Consider the following 15,181-nt stretch of genomic DNA (forward strand, 5'->3'; position numbering starts at 1 on the left):
TTCTTAGTCTTTCCCCCAAACATTTGTATTTTTCCTTTATTTATTTTTTCCCATAAAACTGAATAACCCTTTGGTGTCTTGGTTTCCTTTTTCCTGCTATGGTTGAATTTACTTATCAACTCTCAGTACAGCTTCTATTCAATAATTAAGCCCAAGTCCAGTATATTTCCCTTTTATCCTGTTTTAGGCATCATTTGAAGCACATAAGTAAAACTAAAAGATTTGATAGGATGTATCCAAGGATATATATATTCATAGCTTAGGTTATTCTATGAATGATAAATTCTATTGCTGACAAATAGTAAATTATTTCACCCAAAGGCTGAGGTGACTATACTTCATTTTATACCTCAGTAAGTTTCAGTAAACTACCAAGGATAATCTGATAATGCAGGTAGAAATTTAAAAGACTAATCAATGAACCAACCAAGGTTAATGGCTAGGGGGCTAATGAATAAAGATGGTCAGTTTTTAAATCAATGAATAATTCAGAGAGTGTAGAGGGATTGCCAATAATATAATAAGGGTATGAGTAACAATAAAATTCATACTTATCAAATACTTTTCTCATATGCATTAAGTAGCAATGATTTTTCAAGTCCTTACCTTTAATTGACCCACAACCATGCTAAGGATACAGTTATCTGGAGCTGGCTGATGATCTTGAGATGTGATACTGTGCTGGATTTTTTGGAATGGAAGGTTCTGATAAGAAGAGGAGAAACACATACAAAATATTTAAATTTCAAATAGATAAACATTTATTAAATTTTACATAAGAAAAAACAACAAATGGTACATTTACTTAGGAATTACTCCATCAAATCCCTGCATAATTTTAGGTGAAAATGAATTATTACATTTTATTTGTTTAAAAGTTTAACATAAACTATTCTATTTCTGCTATTGTTATGGAACTCTGAAAAAAAATCTAGATACACCAATCTAATCTCAAAGCTGGATTACTGCAAAGGCAGAAGAAAGCAGTACTAAGAAACAAGATGAAAATAAATGGAAAGGGATCATTTGATATTCTAAAATTATATACTCAAAAGTCCTCTCCAGATGACATCATTGTAGTAGGCAGATGATCCTTATTCTTTTAGATTATGCTGATTGAACTCCATCTCTAGCCAGTCTTTAGGAAAAAGACTTTAAGAACTGGATCAGTAAGAGACAAAGATCTTCAATTTTGATTCTCAAAGACCACTTTCCATCAGCAGCTCTGTTAAGTTTCAGCATCATGCCTTTTCTAGCTTAAGCAGATCACCTCAAATCTCACCACCATGCAGATGGAAGATTTTGATTTACAACACCTTCTCAACTCCCAGAGTGCCTGCCTGAATTCACATCTGGCTTCAGACATTTACTAGCTGTGTGACCCTGGGCAAATGTCTTAACCCTGTTTGCTTCAGTTTCCTTATCTATAAAATGATCTGGAAAAGGAAAACCACTTTAGGATTGCTACCAAGAAAATCCCAAATAGGGTCATAGAGTCAGAAATGATTGAAGTAAATGAACAAACTCAAAAAAACAACAACTTTGCTCTCTTAGATACCTCTCCTCTTTGGTGGTAGAACTGGAGGGTAGATTAATAAACTCCTCCCAAAGCCTTCCTTTACAGTGGTCTCAGAACTTTCCAGGTAACTTTCCATTTTTCAGCAGCAGCTTTTGCTTGGTTTCAACTCCACAGATCATTATTTTTTCATGTTAGTTTCTACCCTAGTATTCCCCTTTTTCAGTTTCCTTTTATGGTCTTCTTGCTCACATTAGATTGTAAGCTCCTTCATAACAGAAATTATCTTTCTCATTATTTATTATTGCCAGTGCTTTTCACAGTACTTAATAGATAGTTAATTTCACAGTACCTAATAGATATACATAATAGATATTTAATTAATATTTATTGAATTGAGTTGATTACAAATGCAAAAATATATATATGGGTACTGTGCCAATTGATTTTATTTAACTTTTTCAAACTTTTTTTATTTTTTGCAATAGAGGGAGAAGAAAATTACTGGGAAGTAGCCATGGCATAAAACAAAAGCATCATGAATTGATGCTAAGTGAGGTGAATAGAACTAAAAAAACATTTTACATCCCAACAAAAAGATTATTTGATAATCAACTATGAAGGACGTGACTCTTTTCAACAATGAGGTTATTCAGGTCAATTCCATAGACTTGAATTGGAGAGAGCGATCTACCTCCAGAAAGAGAACTATGGGAACTGAGTGTGGATCACAATATAGTATTTTTCACCTTCGTTGTTGTTGTTTACTTGTTTTTCCTTTCTTTTTTTTCCTCCTTTTTGATTTGATTTTTCTTGTGTAATATGATAAATGTTGAAGTATGTTTAGAAGAAATGCATATGTTTTACCTATATTGGATTATTTGCTGCCTAAGGGAGGGGCTTAAAGGGAAGGGAGGGAGAAAATTTGGAACATAAGGTTTTGCAAGGCTGAATGTTGAAAACTATGCTTGCATTTTGAAAATAAAAAACTATTATTAATTTTTTTTTTGCTTTAAGGTACTAAATAAGTACAAACTATGATTTATTATTATTATTAATTACATTAAGAGAAATGATAAACAATGAAAGAAACAGGCCATTTCCCAGTATAAACATATTAATATCATGGACTTGTCAATAAAATGACTATCACTCTATATGTACACTTCTCAAAAGATAAAAATTCTTATGCTGGACTACACACGATTGCAGCAGGTGTTATTTATTAATTTGTTTATTTATTTTTATTAATTTTATAATTATAACATTTTTTACAACATTATCCCTTGTACTCCCTTCTGTTCCGAATTTTCCTCTACTTTCCTCCACCCCCTCCCCTAGATGGCAGGCATTCCCATACATATTAAATATGTTATAGTATATCCTAGATATAATATATATGTGCAAAACCGAATTTTGTTGTTTTTGTTGTTGTTGCAAAGGAAGAATCGGATTCGGAAGGTAAAAATAACCTGGGAAGAAAAAAAAAAAAAATGCTAACAGTTTACACTCATTTCCCAGTTTTCCTCCTCTGGGTGTAGCTGATTCTGTCCATCATTGAACAATTGGAATTGGATTAGCTCTTCTCTATGTTGAAGATATCCACTTCCATCAGAATACATCCTCATACAGTATCATTGTTGAAGTGTCTAATGATCTCCTAGTTCTGCTCATTTCACTCAGCATCAGTTGATGTAAGTCTCTCCAAGCCTCTCTGTATTCATCCTGCTGGTCATTTCTTACAGAGCAATAATATTCCATAACATTCATATACCATAATTTACCCAACCATTCTTCAATTGATGGACATCCACTCAGTTTACAGTTTCTAGCCACTACAAAAAGGGCTGCCACAAACATTTTGGCACATACAGGTCCCTTTCCCCTCTTTAGTATTTCCTTGGGTAAAAATGTTTTAAATGAAAATAAGAATCTATTATTATAAAAAACACAAAACACAAAAACATCAATACAATATTGTGATGGGGTTTTGGTACATGCCCAAACAGCCAAAATGGAGGCCCCCACAAAGAAGATGCCCCAAAGACCTGTTTCTGAGAAGACCACTCTACTTTGCCCTATCACATAGTTAGGAGCAGCTTCTTTTGATGAGATATATAAAAGAACTGCCTATATTTAAAAAAATCTACCTTACTGAGGCAGCCTCTCTTCTTACGGTGGCATCCAGCAATAAAGGTCTTGTTTGCTCACAGGAAAGGCACTATCAGTCAATCAAGAAAGCACCTACTATGTTCCAGGCATTGTGCTAAGTGAAAAAGAGGCTGAAGACAATCCCTGGCCTCAAGGAGCTTACAATCTAATGGGGGAAAGACAACATGCAAACGAATGTATTATAAAGCAAGTTATTCATACAGGATAAATAGGAAATAAATATAGAATGAAGACACTGGAATTATGCAGTAAGTTGGTTAGAGAATGAGACACATTTCCCTTTAGTCCTTGTGGGCCTAAGAAAAAGGCTTAAGGTTTGCTTCATTTGTCCTTTTTATTCTAAGGGAGTAGAATGTAGTCTTAGACACAAAAATTCAAATTAAACTGAGCCTGAAGCCCAGAAATCCAAGTTGACATTGCCACCAACTCAGCAAAGAAGCTCAGAGAATACAGGGAGTGATTTGGGATAAAAGTCTAGTGGGGTGATTTGGATTTGTAACTTGTTAGGACTAAAGCTATATTAAAACTGAGTTAAATTGTGGACTTAATTTTCCTTTTTCCAAAAAACAAGGATCTTTAGGAAGGATTATGCCCCCTAGGTATTAATATAAATGTTTGTTGTTATAACTTTTAATATAAATATTTCTTCAAATAGCTAACTTGATCATTAAATGGTCCTGAAGTATATGATCCCTAAAATTAATTGAACACAATAAACTTGAGCCAAAAGCATAGATGAAGATATTCCCACTCCTTAAGGGTATATATAGAGAACCTTGGAGGAATTGGTGAAAATATAACAGATCTGGTCTGCAGGCAATGAAGGCCAGAGTAATCACTATAACACACTTATAAGAAAAAGACTATTGTCCAAGAAGATAGCATGGTACAGTGGAAAGGACATAAAAATTGAGGTCAGAAGACAGTAGTTCAAATCCCAGTTCTGCCACTTACTACTTTGGGCAAACTTATTCAATCTCTAGAGGTTTCAGTTTCATCATAAAAAGAAAACTAGATGGCTTCTAAAGTCACTTTTGTCCTTAAATCTATGCTTTATATGAGGACTTTCCAGGTAAGTTTGGTAAAGCTCATCACCAAAAGGTTTGGTTCCAAGGCAAATTTTTTTGACCACAGCAACTCAAGGATTATCTAAAATTAGGCAGTCAGTCCGTAAACATTTATTAAGCACTGTCAGGCACTATGCTAAGACTGGGTTTACAAGAAAGGCCTATACTCAAGAGAGGCACATTCTAATGAAGCAGAAATCATGCAAATAACTATGTATATTCAAGATATATACAGTATAATTGAAAACAATCTCAGAGGGAAGACATTAGCAATTAAGGGGACTAGAAAAGACCTCCTGTATAAAGTATGATGTTAGCTGAGTCTTGAAGGAAATTAGGAAAACTAGGAGGCTTAGGCATGAGGAACATTCATTGGGAATGTTGGGAGTTGGGAAAAATGGTGTAATGTGTCAAGAATATCTCTTTGGCCAGTGTAGCTGAATAGATGAGTGCAAAATAATAAATCTGGAAAGGTAGAAAATTGTCAATACACAAAGGGTTTCATATAGCAGAGGTCTTTATATTGGTCCTGATATTTATACAAAACCACTGGAGTTGAATGAATAGTGAGAGCAAGTGGTAAGGCTCATATTTGGGCTTTAGGAAAATCCCTCTGGCAATTGAATGGTGGGTAGAGAGACTTGAAGCAGGGGGACCAATGAACAGATGAGAAGTTAAGGATTATAGTGGATTTTGAGTCTGGGTAATGGGAAATATGGTGGTGCTCTTGAGGATAACAGGGAAATTGGGAAGAGGATAGAGTTTTGGAAGAAGGGAAATGTATTGAGCTCTGTTTTAGATATGTTGAGTTTCACATGCCTATGGGACATCAATTTTGAAATATACAAAATGCATCTGAAGATGTAGGAATGGGGCTCAGAAGAGAGACTAAGGCTAAATATATAGATCCGGCAATTATCTAAGTAGAAATGATCATTGAAAAAAATAGGAGCTGATGAAATCACCAACTGAGAGTGTATTAAAAAGGGCTCAGGACAGAGCCTTGGGGGGGGAGGGAACTCCTAAATTTAGCAGTTATGACCTGGATGAGGAGCTAGTAAAATAGACTGAGAAGGAATGGTCTGAAAGGTAGTAGGAGAACCAAGAAAGTGCAGTGTCATGAAAACCTAGAGAGGTGAGAATATCCAGGAGAAGATGATTAACCATGTAAAAAATTACAGAGAAGTCAAGGATGAGGATTGAGAAAGATCACTGGCAATTAAGAGATTGTTTCTGTCCACAAACTGAAAATGACTCCTGAAAATATGGTATATGAGGGTAACAGAACACTATTATGGCCTGAGAAATGACAAAAAAGAAACTTGGAAAGACTTGTATGAACTGATACAGAGTGAAATGAACAGAAGCAAGAGAATAATTTATGGATAATAATAACTTCATAAATAATAACATACATTAACTAATGTAGAAATAATAACATCTATAAATAATATAGAAATGATAACTTCATAAAGACAAACAATTTTAAAAGACTTAAGAATTCTGATTCATGAGATAATCAATCATGATTCCTGAGGATGTATGTCACTGACTTCCTGATAAAGACTCAAGATATAAAATGAGGCATATTTTTGGCCAAAAACAATTTGAGTATTTATTTTGCTTGAAAATGAGTAAGTTAAATATGAGAAAAGTTATGCTTTTCTGGAACAAAGAGAAAATAAATGCTGGATAAGAGAAAAAAGTAAATATATATAACTATATTTTAAGAGATTATTGGTAACTTTCAAGAAAAGTTTCAATTGGATGTTGAGGTTGGAAGCCAGAATGCAAAAAGTTAAGGAATCAAAAGAAAAAAAAAAGAAACTTAATTGTTGACTGCTTTTTCATGGAGTTTAGCTGAAAATAGAAAGAGAGATATAGTATGACAAATATTAAGGATGATTTGTTAAAGAGAGAGAATTTTTTTAAAAAGTAGGTGTGACAGAAATGTTTTGAGATTTTTTTTTTCTTAACAGCAAAGAAGGATCCAAAAAAGACTGAAAATAAGGGGGAAAATGGAGATGACAATAGGTCAGTTTGACTGAGAAGTCATGTGGAAATATGATTAAGCACAAATATAGAGAGTTTGCTTTGGAAAGGAGAAAAGCTACCTCTTTCCTGGAGACTAAGGAAGGCAATCATGGGAGTGATGTGAGATGAAGAGGAAGGAAGATTTCTTGGCAAATGGCCTCCATTTTTTCAGTGAAGTATAAAGTGAGCTCCTCAGCTGAGAGGGGAAGGAGTGCCATGGGAGAATTGTAGAAGAATTAAATATTTCAGTCATTGCCATAAGTAGAAGAGCAATCAATTAAAGAGGTATTTATATATATATATATATATATATATATATATATATATTTTTTGTATTTAAAGGCAATTATATAGTATATAGGAGAAGGGAGAGGGAAAGACTTCAATATTGATGTGGAAGTTATTCCACAATTAGCTATCCTGAAATTAGACCAGCAGCTTGATAAAACAAGCTGGTGGTCTAATTTCAGAGATAGCTAATTGTAGTCTTTGATAGAACAAAGACCAAAATTAATATAAAACTAGAAAAAAGTGAAAATATAGCCTCTTTCTCTCTGCCTTGTGGTCCCTAATCCTGTTCTTCATATTCACCATGACCTGCAGTCCCATGCAGTCCCTGCAGTCTTTGGTTCTTTGCCAAATCATATCCCCTACACTTATTAAAATTTCTCCCTTCCCTTCTTTAACCCTTCAACAAATCATTCCAACTCTACGCTATCACCTACATTTGAATATCTTTCCCCCTTGTTCTATTATTGATTATGTTTTGGATTGCTCCCACCATCAATCTACTCTTATGTTCACATACTGCTGAATGGAATTGGTAAAAATCATGGAACTGTGCTAATTGGGTCCACTCCATTATAAAACTGTGGCACACAATTTCAACTGTATCTTCAATATACTGAAAAAAAAAAAAAAAAAAAGAAAGGAAGGAAAGAAGGAAGGTGGGGGAGGAAGAAGAAAGAGCGAGAGAAAGAGAGAGGGAGGGAAGGAAGGAGTGAGGGAAGGAAAGAATGAGGAAGGGAGGGAGGAAGAAAATAAAGAGGAAAAATTCTGCATAACCATCAATGCATTGAAAAAGTCTGAACGTCTTTGTAATGTGCAATATCAGTATATCTCCTAATTCAATGAAAGAAAGGGCAGGTTGGATTTGGGGAAGATGAGTTGGTTTGCTCCTATCTCTTTATTTCAGTTATGTTTGATCTTTATAATTTTATCAATTTACTTTTGATTTTGTCTATGTAATTGTTCTTTTCATTTACATTAAAGTCCATGTATAAATATTATTTTCTTTGCTCTGCTTACTTACACTTTGTTTCAGTTCCCACAACTTCTCCAAGATTGCCTATTGCCATTTTTAGTTAACTTTGCCAATTTGCCAGGGGAAAAGTAAAATCTCAGGGTTGTTTTTGCTTTTCATCTTTCCTATGATTAGTGATATGTTTTGTTTGTTTTTTGGAGACAATTGGGGTTGAGACTTGCCCACATTGTTAGTAGGTGTCTGATTTTAGATTTGAACTCAGGCCCTCCTGAGAGCAGGGTTGGTGTTTTAGCCACATGTCACCTAGTAATTTGGAGCATTCTTGGATGTTCTTGGTATTTGCAATTCTTTCAAGAACTATTCATATCCTTTGAGTACTTATTTATTGTTGAATGCCTATTAAGTAGGCAGATAGATGATAGATGGATTTATAAATTACTTGTATAACTTGGATACCAAATTATTATCAAAGAAATTTAATATAAAGATTTTTTTCCCATTCAACTACTTCCCTTCTTATCTTAGGTACATAAATTTTGCTGTACATAAACTTTAAAGTTTCATGTAATAAAAGTTACCTGTTTCATATTTATTATATTCATAATTCATAATTACATCTTTTGGTTATAAATATATTGTTGACCCTTAGCTATGAGAAGTATGTAATTTGCTTCTCTTCTAATTTAAAAAAATCATTTGGTCTCTAATATTAAAGTTACATAACTATTTAGACTGTGTTGTGGAATCTTATGTAAAATATTAGTCTAAGCCCAGTTTCTATCAGACTGCTTTCCAGTTTTCCCAGCAGTTTTTTTTTTTTTTTTAATTTATTAAAAAAGGAGGTTTTTTCCCACTAGGTAATTTGTGTTTTCCATTTTATCAACAATATGTTGTGTTCCATTGTTTCTGATTCTCCATTCAGTATGTTCCATTATCTATTTTTAAACTGATAAAGATGGTTTTGAGGACTACTGCTTTATAATATCATTTGCTATCTCTAAATACCATTCTCTATTTTTTATCTGTATCTCTTTTCACCTTTTCATTGTTGTTCTACAAAGTATCCTTATGGTAATTTTTCCCCCCCCTGAGGCTGGGGTTAAGTGACTTGCCCAGGGTCACACAGCTAGGAAGTGTTAAGTGTCAGACCAGATTTGAACTCCTCCTGAATTCAGGGCTGGTGCTCTATCCACTGCGCCACCTAGCTGCCCCCTCCTTATGGTAATTTGATTGGTATAACATGAAACATGTTAAGTTAATGATAACATTGCCATTTTTATTATTTTGGCATGGCCACAAGCACTGAATATTCCTCCAGTTATTTAAGTTTTTCTTTATTTCTTTAAGGAACACATTGTCATTAAATTTATACAAGTCTTTTCTGTGCTTTAATAGAATAGTATCCAGATACTTTATGCATTTTGAGAGAGAGACAGACAGGTATACATATACAAACATATAGACACCCACATAGGGAAAGAAACAGAGACAGAAAGAGAGAGAGAGAAAGAGATAGACAGAGACAGAGAGAGCAGCTTCAACTTGTACTCAGAATCCATCAGTTCTTTATGTTGAGATGTATAGTTTGTTTCCTCTTGAGTCTTTTGAAATTGTAGAGAATTATTTGATAGTTACCAAGTCTTTCAAAGTTGGTTATTATTATTATTATTTGTATAATATTGCTGTTACTATGTAAACTAGCTGGTTCTATCTTTACTTTGCATCACTTCATACAATTCTTCCCAGGCTTTTGCTGAAACTATTCCTTTCAACATTTCTTAAAGCAGCATGATATTTCATTACATTCATATAATAACTTGTTCAACTATTCCCCAATCGATGGGCATTTCCTCAGTAACCAATTCTTTAAAACCACAAAAATAATTGCTATAAATATATATATTTATATATGGATCCTTTCCCTCTTTCTCTGATCTCTTAGAGATATAGACCTAGGAGTGGTTATGCTGTATCAAGGATATGTAGAGTTTAGTATTCCTTTGGAATTGCTTTAGAGAATAAACATATTAGTTTACAGTTCCACCAGCAATGCAATACTGGAGCTATTTTCCTACATCCTCTCCAGCATTTGTCATTTTCCTTTTTTTCTATCTCAGTTACTTTAATTTGCATTTCTTTAATTATTGTGATTCAGAATATTTTTTCATATTATTATTAAGAACTTTGGTATCTTCCTCTGAAAACCACCTAGAATTGGAGAATGTCTCATCTTAAAAATTCAGGTTCATATATATTTTGGAAGTGAGATCTTTTTATCCAGGAAATACATTATAAAGGGTTTTTCTCAGTATCCTATTTTTCTTCTTATTTTTAGCAGTATTGGCTTTGTACAAAAAATTTTGTATTTTACTTTAAAATTTTACATCAATTCATTAGGAAAATTATTCTATAGTTTTATTTCTCAATTTTGAATCTTCATAGCTTATATATCCAAATCATATTTCTATAATAAAAGGAAATTGCTGGTATCCTTTTTTACCTTTTTTTTTTTCCCCAAACAATTTGTGTAACATTTAAATTAATTATTCTTTAAGTTTTTGGTAGAATTTAGTTATAAATCCATCTGGTTCTTGGGTTTCTTTCCTTCAGGAGTCCATTTATGGTTCAATTTTTTCTTTCTAACAGTATTAAGCATTTAATCTGGATAATTTATATTTTTATAAATATTTATCTATTTCACTTAGATTGTTTTAGTGGCATATCAGTGGACAAAACAGTCCCTAATAATTGCTTCTATTTTATCTTCATTGGTTACAAATTTACCTTTTTCAATTTTGATACTGGTATTTTCACTCTTTTAAAAAAAATTAAAGTAGCTAATGTTTTAAAAACCAATTCCTAAGGGGCAGCTAGGTGGCACAGTGGATAGAGCACCAGCCCTGAATACAGGAGGACCTGAGTTCAAATCTAATCTCAGACACACTTCCGTGTGACCCTGGGCAAGTCACTTAACCCCAGTGTCAGAGAAAAACAAAACAAAAAAACAATTCCTAACTGTAGTACTTCAGCTATTTTTTTTTTTTTTAGCTTTCAATTTTGTTAAAAACCTTTTTGTAAGTATTTCCATTTTATTTAATTGGGGTTTTGAACTTGTTGCTTTTCTGGGTTTTTGTTGTTGTTTAATGACTGATTAATTGATGTGCTCTTTTTTTTCTTTGATTGATGTAAACATTTAGAAATGTAAATTTTCTCGTAGGTACTGCATTGCCTGGCTCCCCAAGACTTCAGTATATTTTCTTATTGTCATTATCTTTAACAAAATTTTTGATTGTTTCTATATTTTGTTCATTGACTTCTGTCTCCATTCTTTAGGATTCTGTCATTTATATAATCTATGTTTCACAGGTCCTTCATTGAACATTATTTTTATTGCATTATGGTAAGAAAACAAATGCATTTAATATTTCTGCATGTATGCATTTTTCATGAAGTTTTTATGCCCTGAAAAATAACATATTATTATGAAGGTGCTATGCAAAGCTGAAAATAGGTATATTCCCTTCTATTTTCATTCAACATTCTCTAGAGGATTGGGATATCTAAAATATTATCTCTTTAGCTTCTTGACTATTTTATGGTTAGATTGACTTAGGTTTGACAAGGTATAATTGAGGTCCTCTGCTGTTATAATTTTATTATCTATTTCTTCCTGTCCTCTACTGTTATAATTTTATTATCTATTTCTTCCTATAATTTGTTTAACTTTTCCTTTCTGAAATCTAGATACTACACCATATATGTAATTGATATTAATTCATCTATGGTACTTCTTAGCAAAATATAATTTATTTCTTTTTCTTTTTAAATTAGGTCTAGTTTTGTTTTTGCTTTGTATGAAAACATAATTGTCACCCTTGCCTTTTTTTAAAAAAAATTTAATTGAAGTAAAATAGTTTCTATACTATCTTATTTTAACTCTGTAAATCCTTCTCTTTCCAGTATGTTTCTTTTAAACATTTAAAAAATGGAATTCTTTATGTATTTACATGTCATCCTTGTTCAGGGAAGATGTTAATCTTCTCTTTGTTCCAATTTCTGTATATATGTTGTCAAAATGAGTACAATATATTTGGTTTTTGAGGGTTTATTTTTTAATCTGTAACTTAGCTGAAGCTATTGTCTGAGTGTCTTTACTGATTCCCTAAGATTTTCCAAGTTTTTCTTCATTAAAATCAGCAAACAAAGATAATTTTATTTCCTTTTTACCTATTTTTATGACTTTAATGTCTTCTTCTTTTTTTACTATTATTACTAGAATTTCTAGTGCTGTATCAAATAAGAGCAGGGAGTTTAGGTATCCTTATTTTATTCCTGTATTTATTGGAAAAGATTTTAGAGTCTCCTGATTGCAAATAAAGTATGCAAACAAGCAGAATCAGGAATACATTGTACAAAATAACAGTAAAAATGTGTAATGATCAGCTATGGAAGACTCAGTGGTTTAATGATCCAAAGCAATCCCAATAGACTTTGGATTGAAAATGTCTTCTGCATCCAGAAAAAGAACTATGGAAACTGAATGTAAATCAATACATGCTGTATTTTTTTTTCTGTTTTTTTTTTTTTTTTAATCTCTCCCATAGTTTTCCTGTTTTGCTCTGATTTTTCTCTTTATGTGTATTTTTAATACACATAAAGCAATGTGAATTAAAAATAAAATTTTAAAATAACATAGGTTTTCTTTTTGTGTTTTATCCTCTAGTTTTGGTATTAGGATAACATATTTGTCTTATAAAAATGATTTTGGTAGGGTGCTTTTCTTTTTCAATTTTTGAAAATAATGTGTCAAAATATGAATATTAATTGTTCTTTTAGGGTGTGATAGGATTCTCCTTTGAGTCTATCAAGACTAGTAGGTCCCTCCCTCCTCTGATAGTGACTTTAAATTTAGTTCTGGTTCTCTTTTTGAGATTGGGTCATTTAAAATCTCTTTCTGATCCAATAGTTTGGATATTTTTATATTTTTTAAGATAGCCTATTTTTTATCCTATTTCATTAGCATATTGCACACAATATAGTCTGGTTATTCTTTTTATTTCCTCTGGTTTTATGTGATTTCATTTGATCATTTTCCATTTTTATTTGATTTTCTGTTCTTGTCTTTTAAAATCAGATTAGCTAATAGTTTATATCAGTTTTATTAGTTTTTTCAAATAATCAATTTTTAATTTTATTTAACATTTCTATGGGGATTTTTACTTTCATTTTGTCTACTTCTATAATTTTTATTCTCTCTGTGTTAATTTTTAGTTTTTTACCTGTTAGTTTTCTAATTTTTTTAAAAAGTACATATTCAGTTCATTAAATTTTAAAATTTTGCTTAATTTTGTTTATTTTAATTTTTAAATTTTGTTTGTAGAGATATGACTTCTCTCCTGAGGTCTGCTTTATCTGAATCTCAGAAATTTTAGTAGGTTGTTTCACACTATCATTTCCTTTCACATTAATTATTGTTTTTATGATTTGTTTTTTATCTCACTCATTATTTCAGATTCTATCATTGTCTCTATTTGGGCCTGTGTCTTTTATTTTGTATTCCCTGAATAAATAACTATTTTTAATTATATTATGTTCTATAAAGAATTTCTTCCTGAAGTATTTGGTGTTTTTAATCATTTTCCTCTATTTTCCCCTATTGCTAACCTTTGGACTCCCCTGGGATGGTGATTTCCCCTGAGGGCTAGATCTCAAAGCTTCTTAGCCTACTTTTACAGTAAACAATTCCCAGTTCACCAGTTTAGATCTTTTTTCCAAGTACTTTTAAGGGCTGGCCCCAAATAGATGCAGAGATTTTTCTATCAGGCTTATTAGAGGATTATTTAGCCCCACCCAGAACCTCTTTCTTCCTTTTCCTAAAGTATCCTATTTTATTCTGTTGCACAGTTCTCTGGTTCAGCAATATAGAAGTGTACTGTCATGCTGCTATTATTGCAGTTTGTACTAATTTCTGTCACTCAGTTTAGATAGCCTGACACCAGGATAATGGTATCAAGGTATGGGGTTGAGTTCTATTTCAAGCCTAGATGTATTCTGCCCTCCTTCTCTGTTTCTCTCCTCCCCTACAAAGATCTTTTACAGGACAAAATGCTGCCAAGATTCTGGCTATTAAAACCTCAGCAAATTTCTACGATTTGGAGTTTGGACTTCAGAGCATTAGAAAGAAAGAGAAAGACCAGAGTCCTTTTGTTGCAAGCCTGTGGATTGGGTGGATAGTACAGCCTTACTGCTAGTAGAGGTATGGAAGAAGTCTGAGTGAAGTAAAATAAGGCATTAGTTCATGGAGTTTTTAACCTTCTTTTGAGCTCCCAGTTTCCTACACCATAGAGATAGTGGAAGTTGCTTTATTTTTGGCACAAAATTTCTATCTAGTACTTCATCTTGTTGGTCACATGACCTAATTCTTGTTTTAAAAGAAAAATATTCCTAATATTCAGGTATGAAGTTTCTAAATCGTCTATAAGTCTTTTTCTTTTCTTAGTCCTTGCTCCTAAAACTTATTGTCCATTATAAATTCTCACATTCCCACCTTGACAAAACTAATATAGTAAATGTGGACTTAATTTGGAATTTTTGTAGCATTTTTGCACTTCTTCACTCTGTGCAACAAATGTAAGCATATGAGATATGATTATTTTCGTGTTGGTCACTTTGAAAATAGTGATAATAAGCACTGAAATTAAGGGTGAACAACAGTGCCCCCCCAAAACAACAACAACAACAACAACAACAAAAATACTGTCTTGTCCTCCAAGGAGAATTTGTGATCCATCCTTCAATTTAACTGCTATTTCCTTCTGCCTTCTGGATTTGTCAAGTTAAGTAGGATAAAATTACTCTCATAGAGTGATAGCATGTCCACTTAGTCACTAGACAAAAATCATCCTTTTAGAGCCTCAATAACTAAGTTTCTGCTTATGGTCCTCTGTGTGTGTGTGTGTGTGTGTGTGTGTGTGTGTGTGTGTGTGTGTGTGTGTGTGTGTGTGTGTGTGTATTAGCATCTTATGTTCCTATCACAGCAGAAATGAAAGTGTGCTTAAGGTAATTTTGTATTTTTCTTCATTTCATGGATCACTGTAACCAAAGAAATCAGTACCATGTGGCTACTTT

At 32.6% G+C, this 15,181-nt stretch overlaps 1 protein-coding gene and 1 non-coding gene across 7 annotated transcripts in view; both read right to left on the minus strand.

Annotated features, from left to right (window-relative positions):
- LOC141545776 (nuclear transport factor 2-like) overlaps nt 1-15,181 on the minus strand; it is a 34,595-nt gene that overhangs the window by 2,869 nt on the left and 16,545 nt on the right. For all 6 annotated transcript variants that reach the window (XM_074273045.1, XM_074273051.1, XM_074273074.1 and 3 more), the window contains exon 4: nt 607-705. In XM_074273045.1, coding sequence (XP_074129146.1) covers nt 607-705 — 99 coding nt within the window. The remainder of the gene's footprint in view (nt 1-606; nt 706-15,181) is intronic.
- Nucleotides 12,033-12,138, minus strand: LOC141552323 (U6 spliceosomal RNA). Its single transcript, XR_012485127.1, has one exon. It is a non-coding gene; the product is annotated as a U6 spliceosomal RNA (small nuclear RNA).

This window comes from Sminthopsis crassicaudata, chromosome 1 (genome assembly GCF_048593235.1).
Source record: "Sminthopsis crassicaudata isolate SCR6 chromosome 1, ASM4859323v1, whole genome shotgun sequence".
Lineage (NCBI taxonomy): Eukaryota > Metazoa > Chordata > Mammalia > Dasyuromorphia > Dasyuridae > Sminthopsis > Sminthopsis crassicaudata.